This window comes from Sceloporus undulatus, chromosome 6 (assembly GCF_019175285.1).
Source record: "Sceloporus undulatus isolate JIND9_A2432 ecotype Alabama chromosome 6, SceUnd_v1.1, whole genome shotgun sequence".
Classification (NCBI taxonomy): Eukaryota; Metazoa; Chordata; class Lepidosauria; order Squamata; family Phrynosomatidae; genus Sceloporus; species Sceloporus undulatus.
This window is the reverse complement of record NC_056527.1, coordinates 122,606,380-122,630,173: the sequence shown is the minus strand read 5'-3', so window position 1 is coordinate 122,630,173 and position 23,794 is coordinate 122,606,380. Positions and strand designations below refer to the sequence as shown.

General features: G+C 44.0%; 1 protein-coding gene across 1 annotated transcript in view; it reads right to left on the bottom strand.

Annotated features, from left to right (window-relative positions):
* Nucleotides 1-5,364: 5,364 nt before the first annotated feature.
* KAT6A (lysine acetyltransferase 6A) overlaps nucleotides 5,365-23,794 on the bottom strand; it is a 62,144-nt gene continuing 43,714 nt past the window's right edge. The window contains exons 10-17 of the mRNA XM_042473192.1: nucleotides 23,246-23,387; nucleotides 22,469-22,630; nucleotides 20,880-20,973; nucleotides 17,328-17,559; nucleotides 15,598-15,802; nucleotides 14,289-15,023; nucleotides 13,011-13,308; nucleotides 5,365-10,658 (exon numbers count right to left, since the gene is read on the bottom strand). Coding sequence (XP_042329126.1) covers nucleotides 7,981-10,658; nucleotides 13,011-13,308; nucleotides 14,289-15,023; nucleotides 15,598-15,802; nucleotides 17,328-17,559; nucleotides 20,880-20,973; nucleotides 22,469-22,630; nucleotides 23,246-23,387 — 4,546 coding nt within the window. The 3' untranslated portion in view covers nucleotides 5,365-7,980. The remainder of the gene's footprint in view (nucleotides 10,659-13,010; nucleotides 13,309-14,288; nucleotides 15,024-15,597; nucleotides 15,803-17,327; nucleotides 17,560-20,879; nucleotides 20,974-22,468; nucleotides 22,631-23,245; nucleotides 23,388-23,794) is intronic.

The window sequence follows — 23,794 nt, the reverse complement described above, 5'->3', positions numbered from 1 at the left end:
AAAGGGCTCCCTCAGGATTGGGGACCCATCCCCATCATCATCATCTCTGGACCAGAAGAAAGGGCTCCCTCAGGATTGGGGACCCATCCCCATCATCATCATCTCTGGACCAGAAGAAAGGGCTCCCTCAGGATTGGGGACCTATCATCATCATCATCAACACCAATATCCATGGTCTGTGCCTTCAAGTCATTTCTGACTTATGGCAACCCTAAGCCAAACCTATCCCAGGGTTTTCTCACCTAAGATTCATTCAGAGGAAGCCAGGTTTGTCCATAGCCTTCCCCTGAGGTTGAGAGTGTGTGACTTGCCCAAGGGCACCCAGTGGGGTGCATGGCCAAGCTGGGACTCGAGCTGTGTGCTTATGCCTCTCCAAAAAATTAACTTTGCTCGTGTGCCCAGTCGATGCGCTCCCTGTGCATGGCTTCTCTTGTACAACCTCCCCTGTTTGGAAGAAAAGCTCTGCCTGGGGCAAAGCATAAAACAGCTTGGGATGTGTGTGTGTGTGTGTAAAAATTGTAATGATTCTTTGTCACGAATATCTCGGCTCCAGTATATTTGTCTCCAGGGCTTTGGAGGAAATTCTGGGTGGTGCAGCTGGCAAAGTTGCTGTGCATGGCATGCTCTTTCTGGAAGTTTGGGAGAGGCCTCAAAAGTCAGGAGCCCTTTCTTCCAGAGCAAGAAACCCAACTCAGAGCTGATCGGGAGGTCAAATATTTTTAATGTCAGCCAATACAGAAAAATGAGATGAGAAAGAGCAGTAGTAGAAGATGAATAATGATTTTTTAAAATAAACAGGTAATTTTTGCAGAAAGCCAAACTTCCTCCAAGACAAAACTGTCATCAGATTGTTCTTGAGGGTAACTCTGCACCCTGAAACCCAAGAGGAAAAACACAAACTACATATTGAGACATGCCCCCCATCGTGCCAAACCCTGAAGCTACGAACTCTTCCAAACTCTTGAGTTCCCAAACACGGAAGTGAGACTAATCCTTCCACCATTTAGCTTCGGAGTGCCATGGTTTGTTTTAAAGAGAGTCGATTTCAAGGTTTGTTTTACAAAGGCAGACTTCTGTCTGTAGGCCAACGAAGGAGCATCTGCTTTTTGCACGCAGAAGGCCCTATGCTCATTCCCAGCCATCTCCAGGGCAAGGATTCGGCTAGAAAGAAAGTGGTAGCAAAGATGCTTCTCTTGTCCAAAACCTTGGAGCGAAATTGCTTGAGCCAAATGGAAAGACATCCTACCACCTTCATCAGTATCCATGGTTTGGGAACAGAGGAGAAGGCCTTCTCCACGGATGCACCAAGGCTTCCTTCCTAGGGAGGCTGTTGGGGGTGATGATGATGATGCCCTTTCACTCTCTGGACTGGATTAGAGCAAAGGACTCCCTCAGGATTAGTGACTTGTCATCATCATCATCATCATCATCATCATCATCATCATCATCATCATCATGGGTGTCTCTCCACTCTCTGGACTGGACTGGACTGGACTGGACTGAAAAGGGCTCCCTCAAGATTGGAGACCTATCATCCTCATCGCCTGTCTACCACTTTTCACTGTTACTTTAAATTAGAGTACAGTATTTAAACAACTTGTTTAATAACTGTTTTGATCCGCCTGACCTCATGAACCTAGAGAATATTTGTTGACAGATGATGGTATAAGTTTAAAAAGCAACAATATCTGAACCATTAAAGGATCACTGATCCCCTTTCAACCCCAGACTGAGCTGTTTTCCTTGCCAACCTGAATACGAGCATTATACCCCAAACGGCTTTCTTTCGCACATGGGTCAGCCAAAGCGCATCAAAAATTGGAACCGGTGCATGTAATTTCCTTGTTTTTAATGACATACAGTACTACATCGTGTGACCTTCTCAGTTTAAATGTATTCTTTTATGGTTGTAGAGTTGTTACGACGCAGGTAGGGTCTCGACACACAAAGTACTGGCAGAACGAGCATAGAGTGGACTATTACTTCCCTTGATCTAGACCCTATACTTCTACCGACGCAGCCTAGAATCCATTGGCTTTTTTAGCCGGTTTGGTGCGCTGGTTTCAAGTTCACAACTCACAGCTTAAGCAAAGTCCTTTCCTTTGGATCACGGCTTCTTTTAGCTCCTCAAATCCTGCTGGAGACAAGAATTTAGTAAGCTTCACGTCACTGAGATCAGCCCCAAATCTGCAGACCAGCCTGACTCTATAGTTCAGTCTCCTGCAGCTGGTGCTCTCCAGATATGCTGGGCTACCATTTGCATCATTCCAAAATACCAGGAATATATGAGCGGTTGTCCAAATCCTTTCAAATATTTACACATGGCTATCATGCCACCTCTTAACCTTCTCTTCTCCAGGCTAATATCCAGGTCCCTAAGCCGCTCCTCGTAGGACTTGATGGTCTCCAGACCTTTCACCATTTTGGTTGCCCTCCTCTGGACACACGCTGCAGATGTGGAGAATGAAGCAGAAGGCAAGAGGTTATTCTCCAAAGGAAGCCTGTATACTGACTCCAGATGGGAGATAATAACCTTTTTTGTACTGGACTGACCATGCTGGCTGAAGGAGTTGAAGTATAAAAGACCAACTTCTCCAAGTTTTGGAGCTGACAAACTGAGCAGCAGGGTTGGAGAACCAGCTCTCCAGCCCAAAATGCCAAGAGTTGTTTCCCTCGCTGGCATTTGCTAAGATGGGTGAGACTTTCATGTTTTGGCAGGTTTTTCAGGGCCTCAATTTGCTCTTTTCCGCCTTTCTCTCATCCAGTTAATTACTAGTTGATTAATGCATCGGGGCTGAGCTTAGATTTTATTGATGATCTGAGATTGATCTCGCTGTGCTTGCAAAGGGGCAGATTCAAAAGAAATGAACAGGTATTTTGCCCTATTTCGTATGTAAGGAACAGCCTTTAGTCATCTCAAGAAGGTTATGTGGTCCTTGTTATGGGGAGAAGGTTTGCACATACAGGTCCATCAATCGCTGCCCATTCGAGTGATAGCTTGTATGTGTGAAGGACACAACACATTAGAAATCATCACCTTTTAAGGTAGGTTGTTGTGTGCCTTCGTTTCCAACTTATGGTGACCCTATCATGATGTTTTCTTGGCTAGTTTCCTCAAGAGGGTTTGCCCTTGCCACCCTTTGAGGCTGAGAGAGTGTGGCTTGCCCAAAGTCATCCAGTGGCTTTCCACGGCTGAGCAGGAATTCGAACCCTGGTCTCCAGAGTCGGACTTCAACATTCAAACCATAACGCCATGCTGGCTCAGAAATTCTGCCGTTGTTGAAACACTGCCTCCACCTAGTGCTTATAATGTAGTTTTGCAGTGCACTATGCTCTTCTGGGTTCCTCACTTGCTTATGGATGAATATCCTGTTGATTCCAGCATCTGGCAAGAGCAGGTCCACTGTGCTGGTGGTTGGAAGCTCTGCTGAGCAGTCACTGTTAGGACCAGAACAAGAAAGTTTGAGGCCTGGGAAAAAGGACAAGGCGGCATCCCTTTCCCACATTTAGGCTGCATCCACACTGGAGAAATAACCCAGTTTGGCACCGCTTTAACTGCCCTGGCTCAAGGCTATGGAATTCTGGGAGTTGGAGTCTAGCTGCTAACTCATTCTCTTAACTTGTAAATGAAATCCAGAACATTTAGGACAGGTGGCGGCACATACAGGAAAATACAACATAGGGTTGTCTTGAAGAGCTGTAGGAAGTGTTGGGGAGACTCATGTTAACTCACAGTAACCAGGAGCACTGCAGGATGTCTTGGCTAAGCTTTCATACAAGCGCATGCGTCTTTATCTGCTTGTTTGCTGAAACATTTTTAAAAGGTGGTGAAGGGTCCAGAACGGCGAAGGGTCCAGCCATTTTGAACTCCCAAGTCAGTAAAACATTTTAGAGTGTAGTTTTTAAAATGGTGCGGCTAAAGGGATGGCATCTTCACCCACCATCACCAAGTGCCCCGACCGTCCAGACTTAAAAGGATTACCTATCCTCTTCCCTCCACCTCCACCATGGCTGTGTTTGTGCTCCTCACTTAGACCTCCAAATTCAGCAAAGCTTGGGTAGTTATCCAAAGCAGAGGGATATCAGCGACCGAGTCCAAAGAGTTACTTCCAGGAGCTCCTCTGAAGACAAACAGGCACCTTGTCATCCGCTGGGGTTTGGTCCCAAGATACCCCCGTGGATAACAAAATGCTCAAGTCCTATTAAATACAATGGCATAGCAAAATGGTGTCCCTTATACCAAATGGCAAAATCAAAGTTTGCTTTTTGAAATTTATTCTTTTTTGGAGTATTTTCCAAGCCATGGATGCTTGAATCCGTGGATAAAAAAAATCCATGGATAAGGAGGGCTGACTGTACAAAGAACTACGATTAGCACTAGAGAACAGATGGCATAGAAAGGTACTCTTACTAATTGCTTTTGAAACTTGTTAATACTCAACACATACGTTTTTAATACTGTTTTTGTACTATCATTTTATACTGTTTTAATCTAATGTGACTCTTACAATTTTGTAAATGGCATCTTCTTTTATTGGTCTATGAGCGTAAATAAATTTCCTTCCTTCTTACTGTAACCAGGAGTTATGCTACCATTAATTTCTCTGCAGTTGCCTAAGAGGCATCTAATATGAAGTCGAAGGCTTTCATGGCCAGCATCCATAGCTTTTTGGGTTTTTTTGGGCTCTGTGTCCATGTTATAGAAGTTTCTTCCTGACACTTCGCCAGCATCTGTGGCTGGCATCTTCAGAGAAATGCTGGCGAAATGTCAGGAAGAAACTCTTCTATAACATGGACACAGAGCCTGAAAAACCCACAAAAAACTAGGCATCTAATACTTTTTTAGATATTGGTTTTCCCAGGTTGTGTTGTTGGATAGCTCCTGGCCACTGCTCCATTCTCCAACCCAGATGGCTACTACTTGGGTGCAAGAGAGAGCTTCTTCATCCTGCTGCCCAGTTGGGTTGGTTGCTTTCACCCTTGTGGAGGTGGCATTTTAGCCTCTGCCAACTTTAGACCCAAATACCCAGCGCCTCGCCATGCCTGATAAAAAATGGCATGTGTCTACACCACTGATGGTGAACCTATGGCACGTGTGCCAAAGGTGGCACTCAGAGCCTTCTCTGTGGGCACATGTGCCATCGCCCCAGCACAGCGTTTGCCAGAGTTTGTTACTAGAAAGCCAGGGGGGCAATAAATGGGTTTTGGGCTGCACTTTGGGCACTTGGCCTCTAAAAGGTTCACCATCACTGGTCTACATTACCAAAAAGAACAGAATCCATCCATGGCTTCTTGATTCAAGATCCAACTCTCCCAACCAACCGCTCAGAAGAAGAAAAATGCCATGTGCAAAACCAGACATCCAAAATGGCTCAACATAATTTATTTTTTTTTATGTTAAAATGTACAGAGTTCTTTTGAAAGTACTTGCTAGAAAGGGGGGAGGGAAAAAGTGATATTACATACAAGGAGAGGAAGGGAGGCCGGCCAGCCCAAGGAGCGCATGACATGGAGAATTACAAAGGGTTGATCATCATCCAGGCACCCCTTCCCCTTTGAAGCTTACAAGTCACCAAGAACAAAGTACAAAGAAGTTACAAAACAGGAAAAGCAAATATAAACAGACAGGAATAGACGCGGCGGCTTCATTTTGTACATGCGGCTTTAGAGGCATCTGGAGCTCTAGTCACACACTCTAGAGATCTCTTTAAAGAGAATTTTCATCTTTCTTAAAATAGTCTTTAATATTCTACAACAAAGATAAAAAATTTTAAAGATGGAATGAAATGAAAAAGCTCTTTTTTTTAAAAGGCATCAAAGTCACTAACAGTGAGTGTTTTTTTTTAAATTTCTTTTAGAAGATTACCCAAGTTTATTTTTGCTAAAAATACATTATTATTATTATTATTATCATTATTATTATCATTATTATTATTTTTTTTCTTAAACAGAAGTGGAAAAAAAATGACAGGTACCAATATTACTGTGTCGGATATTTTCTTTTTCTTTTTCTTTTTAATAATAATATAGAAAAGAACATTGGTTCTCTACAATAAGTTCTACAGTCACAAAGGTTTGTGGAAAAAAGGGAGCTGCCCAATTGATTTTTAAAAAACCATACAAAAAAACCCAAAAACCAAAAAAAGGTAACAGCAGACAAATAAAAAACAAGAAGTTTCACGGCCCTCGTGCCAACAGCTTCGCTTTCGATCCCCCGACAAACCCGCGCCCGACCCACTTGCGCCCGAGGCGCAACGCCGGCACAGAGGAGAGCCTGGGAAGGAGAGGGCAGCCAGAGTGGCTTTTCTGACACAGATGTGGTGAGCCTGGATTCGTAGATATATATATATACAGGGACGTAGGTCCTATGCTCAGCCTTGTACACATGCTCAAGAACTAAGAGAGAGAGGGGAAAAACGAGGGCTGGAAGCCCTTGGGATTCTGCCTTTAATTTTACGTTTCAATATACTGAACAGTACAGAGGAAGTCCTTTGTAATTTTCTAGTGCAGTTGAAACCTTCCCTCCCCTCCTTCCGCAACTGCCTTTCAGGTTTCTTTGAAGAAGAAGAAAAGAAGAAGAAGAAGAATTCTTTACACATCTAAGTCACTCTAAGTGCATCTGTAGCTCTACAGGAATATACAGAGAGAACTTTACATTAGAAGGATAAGCTATGTTCCCCCCCCCCCTCCATGTTAAGTTAGCCGACGGTGTGTGCCATCGCAGACCTGGCCTCCGCTGGGATGGACTGCAGAGCAAGGACTCCTCCTGCCCCAGTTGTCTCCCTGACATTCACTCCTCTACCTGCTAAGACACACACACAACATACGCACAACCTCTCTCTCTCTCTCATTCACTCACACACACAGCTGAGAGAACACCTTGGAGAAATGCTCAAGCCCACTGATGCAACTTGGAGGCGTTGGAGAAAAGGGTGGACACCCACCACTTTCTCTCCCGGCAGGAGACCAGCGTGAGAAAGAAGGTGGGAAGCTCAGTATTTGCTCCAGCTTCCAAAAGCAAAGGGACAGCACTCTGTGCGAGAGCTTTGGAGATCTTGGCTGGAAAGCACAGCCATGTTCGAAGAAGGTTCAGCTGTCAAGATTTCTCTGACAGCACTGCAGTGCTCTCCTTTTCCCAAACCCTTTGTGAAGACTGCATGAAGCTCTTTCTTAAGGTGCTAGGCCAGACTAACAGTTATCTGTATCAGGTATGTGTGGATGGGTGCACTTTTTAAAAGTTACATTTAAACCGTATTTCAGGACGTTTTGAGGGGTGGGGGGAAATAAACCATTCCTATTGCTGTGGGGGATTTGAGTAGGGAAAAGAGATGGTAAAAGAGGATCAGAGAGTTTGCTTTGGGCTCCATATCCCATCCTCAGTCACCACATCAAGGCCTTCTGTTGGCCCTGAAATAGCACACAGAAGGTAGGGAAGGATATAAGCCTTTAGAGATGAGGCCATCTTCGGAGCTAGGCATAAGGGAAGAGGAAGAGGACATGGCATCAGAATAGGAAAAGATGATGACTGTTTTACACACACTCTGCCCAGTTGGTCAGCAAAGTAAGGCTCTGTGTTAAAATTATGGAAAGGTCTTACGCACATTTTCAATCCCCTCCCTGAAACCAAACCGAAACAAGAAAAAGACCAAAGCCCATTTTAAAAATGGATTTGAACTGTGAAGTGTTCCAGGATTGTGGAGGAAAATGAAGACCCAACACAAGAGAACCCCACGAAACGTGAAAAGAATAAAGACCAGGCCCCCTAAAAATAAAATAAAACAAAAAGAACAGAAGAAACCAAAAGGGAACAAAACCCCATCTAAAATCTACAGCAATATTTAACTGGAAAAAGGTCCATTGTCTCTGGTTTGTCAGTATAAAAGGTTCCTTTATTTATAGCGATTTCAGTTAGTTTTCTGTGTGTGTGTTTTGTGTAGGTGTGTCTCTTGTGTGTGTTTCAAGACCACAAGTTCCTCTTGCTCATCTTCTCATATAGGCTCCATTGAGAGATTGCTTGGGCACCCCAGCAGCATTCATGTAGCTGTGATGTGAGGGGCCAGTGTACATCATATTCCCATGAGGGTTTGGCTGCATAGGCTGCTGGGGATAGGCTTGGCTCCCCATCATTCCCATTTGCATCTGCATAGGATACTGGGCGGTCTGGTTCATGTAAGCAGGGTTGCTATGATAACTGCTGTTCATCATGGGCTGGGTCATCCGGTAGCTGTTCATAGCGTTCAGGGTGTTCATATTCATGGAATTGACATTGTAAGGGGCAGTCGGCATCAGGTTGACCCCCATGTTCATGCCCCGCTGAACGGCCAATGCCCGGGGGCTGGCCTGCATGGCCACAGCAGAAGGGCTGCGGCCATAGAGCTGCTGCTGGTGGGCAGCGGCCGAGGGCAGTGGGGCTGACTTGGAGCGGATGGAAATGTGCCCCTTGACCGGCATCTGCCCCTGCAGCCTCTGGGTGTGAGGGATGCCAATATTGGTGGTAGGCATATTACACTGAAGGAGGGGCGAGGTGAGGTTCATGGTGGTGGATGCCAAATTGGGCGGGGGTGTCATGGTGGCTTGTGCTTGGGGCGCCCCCGCCAAGGGATGAGACGGAGCCAACTGAGCCAGGCCTGTGTTGGACAAAGACACGCTGGTTGCATAGGAAGTCACCGCAGGAGAATGGCTGTAAGGCATGGCATGAGGGTCCATTATGGTGTTGGTCAGCTGCTGCAACTTGGCTAAGCTGAAGGTGGCAGAGGGTTGGGAGTAGCCACCGGCACCAAAATCCCCGGGAATCCTCTCATAGATGCTTATGTTGCCGGTGCTGCCAGATTCAGGGATTTCCATGATCATCGGGGCTGGGGTAAAACTGTTGTTCATGCTACACTGAGACAATGGAGGCTGCTGTTGCTGCTGCTGCTGCTGCTGTTGTTGCTGCTGCTGCTGCTGTTGTTGTTGCTGTTGCTGCTGCTGTTGTTGTGTTGGAGGTGGGGGCTGAGGCTGCTGGGCTTGGGCCTGGGGCTGTGAGGGCTGTGCTGCCGGCTGCTGGTTACTTGGTGGCCTTTCAACCACACAGCTCTGAGGGGACTTGATGTTGCAGTTTGTGGCAGGTGGGACACTGCCCTGGGGCATCATGCTGCAGCTATTGCCCATGCTGGCTATCTGCTGGGTGACCACACAACTGTTCTGGGTGAGGCTGGAGGAAGAGGAGAGCCCCCCATAGGAGCAGCTGCTCTGTGAAGAGCTGTTGCCACAGATGCTGCTCCCCATGGTGGAGTCGTAGCTGCTCGGGTTCTCATAGTTCTCCGTTGTGCTCTCAATGCTGCCGAGGTCGCTGAAGCCACTGTCTACCACCTGCTGAGAATGGTCTGATACGGAAGGCACATCCATCATGGGGCTGGTCTCCATGTTCTGCATAGAAGGAGCGGAAAGAGAGCCTTGCTCCGGGCTTATCTGGGTGTAGCCGCTCTCCAGGGCGCTGGGTACACTGGGGCTGCTGACAGAGCGCACGGACTGGCTGGGGTGAGACTGGACAGAGGAGATGGGGCTGTTGTGTTCCGAGGCCTGGCAGTCTTCGACCATCGACATCTGAGGATCTTCTTCGGCTTGAGTGTAGCTCTGCAGGTTCTGGCAAGCCGCTAGGGTTTCCTCGCAGTCCTGGTAGGCCACCTCATGATCGTGGTTCTCTTCCTCCTGCGTCAAGGATTGCACTGCTTGGACAGTTTCAAGGTCCAGCTCACTATGAGGGATTGGCTCCTCCTCCTTTAGCTCAATCAGCCCTTCCTTGGCATGCTGTTCTTCCTCTTGGTCATCTTCGGAACCGGGGACAGGGTCTGACCCCACAGATGTCTCATGGGACACCTGTTCTTCCTCAGAATCTGCCTCTCCCTCACTCTTGCTCTTCACATCTTCCTCTCTACCATCCTGTGTGCTTGTTTCTAAAAAAGGCTCCTGGACATCTGGTTCTTCCTTCAGCTCCTCTTTCGTCGCCTGTTCTTCCAGTTCATCCTTCTTAGTAGATTCCATATGGCCATCATCTTCTTCGTCATCCGCATCGTGGTCTTCATTCTCATTTGCTGCTGCTGCTGCTGCTTCCTCCTCTTCCTCTTCCTGGTCACGCTCAGGTTCTTCCATCTCTTGATGCTCTTCTTCAGACTGCCTTTGCTCTTCCAGGACCTGTGGCTTCTCTACTTCTTCCTCCATTTCGGGTTCCTTTACTTCTTCTGCTGGGCTACCGCTACTACCTAGAGGAGAAGCCACTTTTTCTTCACTGGCAGGTGCATCTTCCTCTTCCTCTTCCTCTCCCTGATCCCCTACCTCAGTAGGCCCATCTTCTTCTTTTCTTTCCTCTGCTACAGGCAGAAGTTCTTCCTTCTTATCAACAGGCTCTTCCTTCTCCTGCACTTTTGGTTTGCGCCCTGGTTTTGAAGTGGCCTCCATGGGATCTGCTACTTCCTCTGGGGAGGGGGCTAGAACCTTCCCCCTCTTCAGTTTGAATCCCGGCTTGCGGCCAGGCCTTTTCTTCCAGTGGATAGGCTTCCGGCTTTTGCCCTTGGGCCAACCCTTCTTCTTTTTCATAGGTGTGGAAGTGTCCGGCTGGAGTGGAGAATCCTTCGCTTCACATTTTCTCAGCACAGAGACTGGTTTCAAGGTGGGAGAATCTGAAGAATATGCAAAAGACAGGGGGAAAAGATTTGTTAAATGGCTGGACCCATAACCCCTATTTACCAGGGCTAGTAACTGAATACTCTGTATATGATCAACCACTTGTTCATTAATATCAATTAAACATATTAGCAACAATGACCAAATCTTCAACAGATATTCTGCTTTAATATTCTGACGCAAAAGAAAGATGACCTGCAATTCAGTTACTTTGTCACTTCTTATTAAAGGCAGCACCTAGATTTTTAAAATTTCTTTTTTTCATTCTTTATCACCATTAAATAACAGTTAACATAACTTCCAATGCACATAGGCTAACAGGGATATCCTTAATCTCAGCACCACAAAATAAGTATCCCCGCCTGTCTCACATGTGTGTGTGCGTGTGCGTGTGTTTCTGTCTTGCTAATGGAACTTAATTTTTTTTTCCTGGAGCACCCACACGGCCAAAAGGTGGAGGGGGTCTGCCTGCATGAATATCCCTCCAACAATACCTGAACTGAGAACAGGAAGATTTTGACAAAATGTGGGCTTGTGGCTAACTATTTTTCCCTCTCCCATATGATTTTAAACATCTTTGCCTGATAAAGAAGCCAGTGGAGCTTCAAAAGTTTGCAAGATGTATTTTGTGGATTTTGGTTGGCCAATAAAGGTATCTCTGGTTTGTGGATTTTGTAAGGCATAAGGGGTGGCCTGTGCATAACACTGTAGCATGCACCAGGGCAAGGCTTTTCTTGGCTTGAGACTTATGCTTGTGGCACACATGCCAAGTAGGTTGTCCATCAGTGATGCAGTACATTTTAGATGTTCAAAGTGCATTGTGGTAACCTAGTTATCTTGTGAACAAACCAGTCAGCTAGGAAGGTTATTACTAGCATTTCTGGTAAGCTGGGGGGGGGGGATCCCCAAAGAATTGTGCCAGTGGGGCTTCCCTAGGAGGGTCATCTGGAACCAAAACCCATCAAGTCACTCTCGCACCCAATGCCAGGTGGAATCTTCCAGCATCACTACCCCACTGACTCAATCCACACACATCCATCTTGCAAGCAGCAGCTCCCAGGTGGCACAAGTTGGGAAGCAGCTTTTAATGTTCTGTAATGTATTTCTTTAAAGAGTAACCTAGCATTAGAGCCAAGTATTTTACAGCAATTGGGCGTACAAGGCGCTACCTTAGTTAATAAAACATAGCAACTGCCTAATAGGTTATTACACAACTACTCAGCTTGATAGATGTATTTAACAGAGTTTCTGGTCTCACCAATTGCCATTTTAAGAGGTTAAATGCAGTTTAATTATCTACATTAAAGAAGGGGTATAAAAGCACTTTAGGGGAAGGTTAAGAAGCTACCGGCTGGTACCAACTTCCCCACACTGGTTCCTGCTGGCCTTGTGGAACCAAACAAGTACAATTTAACAGTCTATCATAGGAATACATTTGCAATTCTACTCTAATTATGGCTGGGTAACAAATGAACCGATGGTTGCAGAGCTAGAACAAAATAAGTACACACAGGCTGCACAAAATATGCATGTCATACCATATTTATCCTCAGTGGTATTACAAGAAACTTAGTTTTATGATCTAATATTCTGTTCTCTAAGGAAGGCTTTTATAACTTTTCAATTCCAGAAAAAAGCTTCGGAGTGTAGTGGAATCTCCCTCCTTGGAGATCTTTAAACAAAGGCTGGATGGCCATCTATTGGGGATGCTTTGATTTGGATTTCCTGCATGGCAGGAGGTTGGACTGGGTGGCCCTTGCGGTCTCTTCCAACTCTATTATTCTATGATTCTATGATACTTACAGATGCTTGTAAATCTACTTCTGAGAATCAAGGCCAGAAGGGCAATGAAGGATACTGCCCACTACGTACTGCACTGCCCATTCTATGCACCCTTTAGAAACAGGTCTTTGGCTGAAATGCTGCAAAGTATTTCTGATGGCTTACAAAGTTCAAGACAAATATGTAAGCCAGAAACATTCTTTTTATATGATGGAATGTCCTTCACCTTCAATGAGTGTCAATTGACTGACTCAAATGCATGTGCCCTGTTTTTCAAGAACTTAGGCAAATGAATCCAATGAACACAAATAACACCATGTGACTAAGGTTTACTTCATAGCCTTCATGTTCTTACCACCAGATGGAACGTAGGACAACAGGAGCCTTTGGTTGGACTTTATACTTGAATGATGGTGATATTGTGAACTGCAGGACAGTAGGGGAAATCATGGATTCCCAAAGCCAGGGAATCCTACACATTCTATATGGACACCAAGGAGGTACACAGTCCATCACAACGAAGATAGAACCACACACCAATTTGCAGCGTTGTTTGGAAAACATACCAGTGGCATCATCTGACTCCTCTGCAGCCTGGGATCCTCTCTTTGACGAGGGCCTGTGTCTAAGGGAGCCCTGGGGAGAAAGGTGCCGAAGGTATCCTCTAGAAAACAGCTCACTTTCTTCCTCATCCTCTTCATCCTCCATCTCAAAGGTGGGTTCTAGTTGAGGCATGGGCCTCTCAGAGTCGGAGTCCTCAAAAGGCTCGTCCAGCACTTCCGTCGTCTCAGAGATGGTTTCAGTCACCACGCTGCTGTTGTGGTACTTGCGCTTCCGGACCCTCCGCTTTCGAGGAATGGGTTTCTGCAAAAATGGGAAGGGCAAAGCATTATCAAAAGCAAAAACAGTCATGGAAATCTCTTTGCCAGAACTGTGTGGTCTTCATATAAACACCTTGAACATAAAATCTGGCATCTTTTATCCTCAAAAAGTTTTCTTAACTCTACTCAAATATGCAGCATATTGCATATTCCCAAAGATGGACAGGAAGTAGCTGGGAGGTAGCCTCAAGCAACTTCATTGCTCACTTTTGGGGGCAGTCATTTCAATTTATATAGCCACCCCAAAAGAGACCATTGCAGCCCCATGTAGCAATATGACTGGAGAAATAGACCATGGGGAGAAATATCTGCCTTATGCCTTAACTGCTGCAACATTTCAGTCATCCCTTTCTTCTCTAACATTATAACCCCAAATTTTCTGCAAATGTTTGCAGCCAGGGCACATGAATTAGTTCAGTGTCCACAGCTCAGTCTGAAAAGAGAGCATAATTAAGAGTGAAAAACCAATAAAATATTGCTTCACTTTACAGTGACTGCCCCTGATGACTCTAGCAGTCTGAATATCAATAGCATCCATTTCTAGCAGACTGAATTTTCAGATGTAGAGTCCAAGACACAAGTTTCTGCTTTGATTTCTTTTTGCTTGATATTACCATTTGCTGTCTTTAGAATAAGAGGGACTAAAATAGGTAAGAAAGCACATGAGCAATACCTGTTTAAATCTCAGAAGCCAAAAGGGTGGCTGAGAAGACCTCCAGAGAGAGCAGATGGGGCTATGACACTCTGCATGATCCCTGACCCTTTCCCTTGACTAGCAGAACAAAAACAACTGCAGAACACCACATCTGCAGAACTTACAGGCTGCAGAAATTAGCTCTTCTGTACATGATCCCTGAGAGAACCTCCCTACATAAATAGGCACACCGGACTCAAGAGCAGTAAAAGGGGCATAGCCAAGAAGCTAGTGAGAGAAAATGTAATTGCAGCATGCAAGGGACGCACCTTTCGCTTCAGCGTGGGTTTGGTGAGGACTGGTGGGGAATTAGAGCAGGGGCTGATGGGCTCCTCCTCCTCATCTTCGCTGCTCTCACTGAAGTGCCTTGGCAGTGTCCTGTCGGCAGGAGTGCTGTGTCGCCGGGGTATCCTGCCACAGTCCTCAGAGATTCTGCTTTTCAGGGGCTCAAGGGTCTTCATCTGCCCTCTCCAAACCTCCATGCCTTCGCTGTACCGTCTCTGGTTTGCTGAGGGCTTTTCCCCTCTACCATATTGCCCCTGGGGGACAGCAGATTTTTCCTCATCTTTATGGAAGTGCCTGCGGGGAGCTGGGACCTTTTCCTCACATTTGCCACACTGTCCCTGGGAAGAAGCCATTTTCTCGTCACTCTCCCCAAATCTCCCTCGAGAGGCGGCAGCAGCGGCAGCGGCGGCGGCGGCGGCGGCGGCGGCAGCAGCCTTTTCCTGGCACTCCCCACACCGACCCCCCCTGGCCATTGCCGACTTCTCTTCTAAAAGGAGCTTTGATTCCTTCTCAGCATAGGATTCTCGCAACTTTTTGCTCTTCCGACTCCATCGGCCCCTTCGTGGTGTTTGGCTGTTTGCAGGAAGGCCAGCCAGAGGAAGACTTTGCTTGTTTGGCCGCACAGGATTGGCGGGTGGGGCAACCTCTGGCTTTTTTTCACTCTCCAGGGGAAAGCGAGACTCTCTTTCTTTTCTTTCCCAAGATAGAGACTTTATCACCTGATGTAGGGGGAAATAGATGCAATTGATTTTTTTAAAGATTTATTTATTTATTATTTAATTTTTTATTTAAATCAGACAATAAAGAACGAAGGAAGACGGTTTCTGTTTCATTTACAGGCAACAGGCTCAATGGAAGAAAATTCCTATTGAAGCAGTATGCATGTTTTAACTTCCCTCACCTCTACAGCTCTTGTTCCGATCCAACTCTGTCTTTGCATCCACTATGTGTTCTTCTACATTCCCTCCCTTTTCTCTCCTCTCATTTGAACAGCCTTTGCAGTGAATTTCCAAAATGGAACCTCTTGTTATTAACTCAAATGAGTATTCATTTAATCTGATTTAATTGATTTATATTCTGTCTTTCTCTTGATGCAGGGGACCCAATGTGGCCATACTAGAAACGTTTAGCATACTAGAAAGCCCTGACAACCTTCCTAAGAAGTCTTGGCTGGAAGAAACAGTCCACAGAAATGATCTTGTGACCAGGTTCACAACAACCTGCCATTCACAGATAGCACAGTATTAAATTACTCTGCAAACATGTACTAGTATAAATATACTTCCCACTGACCTCTATTTCTCTCTCCTTTGGCTGCTGTTGATCTTCATTTTCCCCTTCGTCAGGTTCTTCTTCTTCATCCTCAGAAACGACCGAGTTTGAAACAATGACTGGAGTCCAGCGCAGACATTCTGGATCCACAGTGACAGGCCGGAGATTCTGTTTCAGCTTCGCCATATGGTCTTGGATGAGTTTCTCCCGCCGAACAATCACAAATCTAAGACGAAACACAATCTTCAGTCAGTTGATACTGAGTACAGGTAATACACACAGAGATGCAAGGAAAGGAAAAGTGACCAGAAGAACCAAATAAATAAATGATGTGAGCATCCCAAGAAAGCAGTATTTGCAAAGCACCTATAGCTCACCATAGTCACATATAGCTCCCAAATCCCTATTTGATGCTATTTCATACATGCTTTGCCACATTTTGGATAGCAATTTAACTCTTCTTTCCCACTAATCTTTCTTCAATGTAGTGTAGAATCTTACTGAAATGAAAGTTACAACAGATGCAAAAGATGAAGGTGTTTAGGAATGAAAGTATGAAAGGTTTTTTTCCAAAGAATTCTGAATTTCTGGCCCCCCAGCAAAAGGAATTTCTCAGTACTCCTGAAAGCTTAACAGCTTCTCTTCCTGACAGAGTTCTGCTACTTACACTCTAAGATACAAGAAACACTGGCTACCTAACAAATCAGAATTTTTGGATGAGGAAAAAAAAGAAGATCCTAGCTCTGAGCGGGAGACATGCAGCCATCCAGATGTTGTTGAACTACAACTCTCAGCATTCCATACCATATGCTACATTAGATAGGGCTGATGGGAGTTTTAATCCCACAACATCTGGAGAGCTACATGACTTCCCTTTTTGTTTTAGCTCGTACGATTCTGGCATTGCATTTTAAAATATATTAGCTACGGCTGCCCAAGGCTGAGAAGCCAAAAGTCTACCAAGCAGGATTTCTTGCAGTTAGCTGGTAGAGTTTATCTCCTGCTTTCTGTAAATACCAATAGAAATTATGCCATATAAAAGTAACTATGAATGTCTGCAGAACTCATTTGCTCTTCAAGCAGAATTTTCATAGTCTGGGTACAGAATGTCAGTTTTCGAGTCATTCATAGTCTCAAGGGCAGTCTGCTTCACTAGGGCATGTTACTCTTTTGCCAATGTAATGGTGACTTGGTCTGCTAGTCAACACAAGGAAGACACTTGGATACACATGACTTGCCAATCTTCCCTGCATATCTAAATCGACTGGAAAAGCAGCAAAGCATGTTTTCCTCTTCCACATGCTATCTATGACACACCACCCTCTACCTCCAAAAGGCTATGTATGCAACCAGTACTGGCATCGACATGCAAATTATGTCACTACCCTTCTCCATTTTATTCTGATTGATGCTTTTCACTCTGATCTGGAGCTGTTAAACTAAGAGAGCTCATGGCTAGGGTGCTAGATCCATAGAAATATTACAATTCTGTATGTAGGCTATCCAGATTCTCTGCTATGAAGAGATATGCACACATTATGAAAATTTGGGTGATCTGCAGTTTTGCCTGTGAATTCTGAACGTTTAAAAATATTTTGCATTATTTACTCTACTGCTAGAGGATTCTGCCACATCCCTGCATGTTTCTGCATGCATCTGAATGAGGCACAGTCCTCCCTTTGCTCATGGATCTTGCCAATTTTTTGGCTCTTCTGGTCCTGTCATAGAAATAACCAGGCTATGATGCTCACTGATCATTACGGAAATCAAGCATCCTCAGGTGGTGTAGAGTTGAAGTGATGTCCTGAGGGCAGATGCCTGTCAGTTTGCTTAGCTTCTTGATGCTGATCTGCTTGTCATTTTGGTGATAAAGGCACTCCAAGATTACACTTTTCCAATAAGCCATGTAGGAGAGACGACCCAAATCAGATAATGGCTTCTCTGGGGATCCTGCTTGGCCTTCACGTTTTGATAGGAGATAACCTGAAAGAAAGCAGAAATCACTGAAGGCTGGGATTTGTAAGACAGTAAAGCACCATGCCCTATCAACACAACAAGAGCTGCTGTTCTGTGGCTTTCAGCTAGAGGAACCTGTCTGAAACTGAAGCACCACAGTGGTATCTCTATAAAAGGAAACAGCCTCCACGATACCATCAGTATGGCCCAGGGTTTCTTTCTTTGGGGCTCACCAGTGCCTGCTCTGCCCCTTCAAGACAGATTCAGTCAGCCAAAGAGACATAGGATGCTAATCTGTGCTAAAGACACTGATTTTTTGCAATAATAAATAGAAATGTAAAATCCTTCTATAATGTGAAACCCTCCAAACAAAAGCTCAGTTTCAACAGAGAAAAGGTTGCTCCCCCAAACATCAGGAAGGGTTTTGGTCCCAATTCAAGTGACCACACAAGAGAAGCCAGTGCTGATGGATTACAAGGAAAGACACTACATTCAGGGAACATTATTGCATCGGATGCTTGCTGACTAAGAAGACAACAGTGCCGCTAGGTGGCAGATGTCCCCCATTATGCAGCTTACAAGTGAGACCTCGAACAAAACAGTGCAAGGTGGAGTGCTCCTGCCAGACAGCCATGCTTTTTCTTCCAGAATCCTCCATTGCACACCACTTTGTTTACTGCTATGTTCCCCACCCCAGCCGCACACTGTGGTCACTGAGCATGCTCAGTTCTTAGTGGGCTGTTCTGGGACTGTTTCTGCCCAATTTTTTTCCTTGGTTTGGTATTTATGCAAACGCTGGTTTCCCCTGAGCATGCAGATGCCTCCCTTCTCATTTCTCAGTGGCCCTGATTTGGCTGCAATCCCGCTGGAATTTGCTGGCTGAGCTGGCAATGACATGGAGGAAGTATGCGTTGGGGAGGCAGGCAGCAGAGCCGAACTTGTCACAACAATTCACATGTCACCTTAGACTCTCCTGATCAGCACTAGGAAAACAGTTGCAAAAAAGAAAATTCACATCAATTTTCTTTCATCCTTAAATAAGGGAAGCGTAGCTCTATAAGAACTATTTCTGACAGAAACACAATTTGCATTTTGACAAAGTAATGAGCAGCAACTTGAATGGAAAAGGAGGGGCACAGATTGTTATGTAGTATGGAAACCTCTAACTGGAAAGCTTTTTTTTTCCTACTGGAACTTTTTCTTTTATTAGCAAGTTCAGGACTATTAAGGGTTAGTAATAGCCCTTAAAGACTATTTGTTTTGTTCTAGCAGAGCTTTGTGAAATGGCTGTTTATGGGAAAGGGCTTTTAATCATGTGCTGCATTGTTCTTATTCCTCTTATGTTTTTATCATGCTTTTGATTCCATCCACAGTTTAATTATATTTTAACTTTTCTATGTTTTGAGTTATGTGAGCTTCCAGTTGTATCTCTTTTGATTTTTTTAAAACCGCTCAAGTCCCAGGACAAGGCAGGATATGAATAAATAAATTACTCTTTCAGACAACAACCTGCAGTTATGTGCTAGCAGCTGCTTTTTAAAGTGCTGAAAACCAAACCCATCTTACAGTATATTACAGCAATCAAACCCTGAAGTTTTAAAGATGTAAGTGATCGATACTAGATATTGCATTGAAGAAGTTTTCTGGTTATTGCTGCAAGTGGCTATTCCAGTGCACAAGTAAGGTTGCAAAAGTCTCTAAGGATTACTAGATCACACTATGAGTAACATCATTCCTTTCATCTCGCGGGGTGCACAACTCCTTATCTTGTCTGCCTTTTTCAACATTTGGTTTCAAACATCTTGCTCCTCTACTGTTTCATAACATCAGTTATCTAAAGGCAACACAAAGTCAAGTGGCCTCACAATCCAGTGATTTTTTCCCCTCCAAGCCTTCAACTTGCACTTCTGTCACAGTAATCTGATAAGAAAACAAACTGCCTCAAGACCAGTGATCATGCATGCTGAGCTCTAAGACATGCTAGATAGCTACAGGATCAAACAACACAAATAATTAAAGAATGTAAAAGAAATGGGGGGGGGCTCTCATTGAAAATTCCCAAGTTAAACTTGGTTTGCTCCTGACAAAGACTGAACAACAGTATCCCAGTAAGAGTGCTGACACAGGAAACCATTCAACTGCAGATGACAATCAATGTTGACAACTGATGAGCAGCAACCTTGTTTAATGCTGGAAGGCTTAAGCAAACAGTTGGTTTGCCTGGCTTTGGAAATGGCTTTTCTCTCTCCTTTGAGAAAGCATAGACTTGGCACGTTGTATCCCTGTCTTTGAGCCTTTCAAATAAGATGCGATTATTGTTTCAACTGCAACCAATTAGTTCCCATGCTCAATTCAAAGTGCTTAGTTATTGTCTTTAAGGCCCTAAACAGACTAAAAGCTGGATAATTTAGTGGTCAGTTTTAGCTGCTCAATCTCCAAGATCAACGGGAGAACCTCAACTGCATGCTCTTTCCTTACGAAGGTCTACAGTGCTAAAACCCTCTGCCCTAGCATTACATTGGGCAGCAAGTTAGTTCAGAGGTACAAATATGGATTTAACCAAGGTTCAGGGAAACAACTAATTCTACCAATTAATTCTGCCCAAGATTTTTACCAAACACAGTAATTTTCTTGGAAACAGACCAGTGTGACTTTGATGGGATGGCACAGTTGCCTTCATTAAAACACTAACTAGTTCAGGATTCACATAGTGTGAATTTCTGACATGTTGGGTGTAATAAAGATGATGATATCTCAAATCTCTGCTTCACTTTAAAAGTACAAGACCTTCTTACTGCAATTAGTTAAAAAAACAACAACAAGCAAACACTGGTCAGAATATCATCATTAAAACAGTATGCAAAGGGTTCTTGTAGCACCTTGGAGACTGGCTGAAAGACGTTGGTAGCATACGCTTTCATAGCCTTGAAGTCTATTTCATCAGACGCATGTGATGAAGCAGACTTACGTCTACACAAGTTTATGTTACCAACTTCAATCTCTCAAGCTCTAAGGTGCTACAAGATCCCTTTGCATGCTGATCCAGACTAACATGATGTGTCTTTGAATTGTATTGTAATTAAAATAGATAACCATATTACTCAGTTCACACATTACTCAATACAGATCAAAGTATTTTCTTTAGAAAACACTAAGTGTAAGAATGTTTGCCTCCACATAAATCAGCAGAAAAAAGAGTGTTTTCCAGAATCCCAAAAGGTAACTATTAAAGACAATTGATGTTCTTGATGTCCACTGCAACAAAAACTCATTGCTGAAATACAATGTGGCTTCCTCAATTACTGCACAAAGCTTGAAAAAAGGAAAAGACATGAGAAGATGCTTACTGAAATCAATGAGGAATCTGCCATAGCCCTTGCGCTGGTACTGGGGAAGAATCATTATGCAGGAAACGTTGTACTTCTGCTGGCAGTGCTTCTCCTGGTGAGAGACAGAGAGAAGAAACAGAGATTTTTAAAGCAAGGGATTAGTGAGATGGAAAGGAAATTCTTCTGGACTAGTAATTAATTCAGAGGGAATATTCCAGTAAGAGACACAGTTATAGCCCCACTGGGAAACTCAGGAGCATCAGCCCCAAAACAAGTCTCCAATGAAAGCAAAGGGAATAAGCCACTGCCACTAGTTCAAATACTGCCATGATGAGGGGGGATGAATGAACTGCCAAGGAACACATGCACCTGCTTATTACAAAGTGGATGACTTGTAAATCTAGCCCAGTAAATTCTGTTCCAAGTGGGACTCGCTTTCAATGGTTTCAGTCACAGAAGTCTTCCCAGCACACTCCTCTAGTAAAGGTTTTTTTAAAAACCCTAAGATTGTGCATACTACCATCATGTCATTATTTCAGGACTTTGTTCTTAAAGCACAGTACCATCCACACCCCAAAAAGGTGTTTAGAGTAGAACAAAAATCCTTGCTGCTACCTAAGGAGTCATACAATTAGGGCACTTAACCCAAAATCAAAATCCAATCTGTGTGTTTGTAAAGACAAAAGGGCAGAGCCATAGATTAAGCCCACACAATTCCTTTCTCTAAGCAAAACAGCTTCTATGCTGAGGTTGGGTTGGGAGGGAAGGGGGAATGTAAAGACTTTCAGTGAGGAATACTAAGGCCATAGTCAGCCTCAATAGTCTCTTTTCCAAAGTGCAAACAAAAGCTTTGAAATGAGATCAGCATCTGATTTGAGAAACAAGCCCAGTGGAGGTAACAATTAATGTTTACTTCACCAACTAGCTCTACTCTTCACCACCCAAGAGACTAGGAAGTCATTTAAAACCCTCAGAGCCGCCAAGCTGGAATTCATGCTCCTTGGAGGATACACTCAGTACAACAGGATAAAGAGAAAGCTAGCCTTATTAAATGCTTCACTTCCCAGGATTTTGTCTGCGCAGAATTTTAAAAGTGCACAGAAAACCACACTCATCATTTCATAGATCACTGAACTGGTTAAACCACGTACAGTTATGTGAAATGAGAATTGTTTTAGAGCCACTTAAAACTGACTTATTTTCAATTGGCGTTATTAGACTTACAACTCAATCCCAATCATATTTACTTGCGGGAAAGCCGTACCAGTTACCAAAGGATATTGAGTAGTATGGGATTGCAGTAGGCTGCATAGTTCCTTGAATGTTAGTAATAATTTAATAATAATCATACAGAAAACAGCACTGGCCAAAGAAACCCCACTCTTAGCTTGCAGTTGCTTCAGTGTTACTTCACAAAATATTTGGAATACATGGTGCAGGATCTGATTTTATGTTTTAAAGCATGGAATATACACAGGCTGACTTTACTTCACTCTGAGAATGAGGGAGAACACAAAAGCACCATTGCTAAGTGCTTACAGAATACAGTACCAATATCACATCTACAAGTCAGAGTCTAAATGCAGTTTGGATCTCTGCAAGCTGACCTTGGAGAAGTAGCCAACGAGATGGCAGCCCTTCATGTCATTTTGTGTCAGCACATAGAAAAGAAATGGCTCCACGTCATAATAGAGCGTCTTATGATCCAGGAAGAGTTTCGCCAATAGACACAAGTTCTGGCAGTAAATGGTACTGACGTTCCCATCCACCTTCAAGAAAAAGAACAGGTTAAGTTACTATCCTAAATAGGCTGCGAGCAAGGAAGCCACAAATGCTCCAACGGTTAAACAGGATTATACCTGAATCTAAACAACAACCTGTAGCTTTGAGAATTAAAGAACAAAAAAAAGTGTGAAGTTTGGTGTAAGTGGTCACTCTAACTACCAGCACCCTATGGATGAGAAAACCATTTCTGAAAATAGATTAATATGGCCAAATCCCCATGATCTTATCCGAATCGCTGAAAGACTTTGTCTTCACAACACAGCTCAGATACCTCACAATATAGAAAGGCATTTTGGAAGACAGCAACTTGGAGTACAGTATGTAAGACAATATGCAAAAGCCCACTTAACCATTTCCACATCTGCATCTTTCCATTCCAAACAGCTACATTATGCACGTGAATTTCCTCCCACATCACTCCAACAGATAGGATTCTAAACATATGATGATTAGAGTCCATTACAACTTTATCTTTGTGCTCTCAAACCAGTTCTTTGTAAGAGAGCTTGCTTCTGAAACTTTTGAACCACTTATGTCCCAGATTTACAGTTCCATCAAGGCAGTTACTTGAAGGGCAGTTAGTAACTTCAGAAACTTACCTCAAAGACAGAAACATTGCTCTTCCTGTAAATTTCATTCGCCGGAGGATGAAACCAACCACATTTTTTCATGTGCTGCTGCAGGATAGTTCTGCTTTTCATATACTTGAGACAGAATTCACAAATGTACAGCTTAGGCAGCCTGCAAATGAGAGAGGGTTTACGTTTCTTCAGATACAAAATACATGGCAGCTTTGCAACACTCCTCAGTGAGACAATCACTGCAGGTGTCTCTAGCACAGCAAAAGATCCTCTGCATTAAAAGCTGAGTGTACACATGATTAATAATAATAATAATAATAATAATAATAATAATAATAATAATAATAATAATAATATGAAAGCACAAAAGCAGGATAAGAGATGGCTTGGCTTGGGTTTTAATACTAAGACAAAAGGCCTCCGCAGAAGACCTCTTGGGATCATCTTCAGTCTATAGTACAGCCAAAGCTGTCTATCATAAGATATGAACCTGCAAGGAATTAGGCCTTAGGTTCTACTTTCAGCTTTTCTGAGCTCTGATGTTGCTCAATATGCAGTTGCATAATG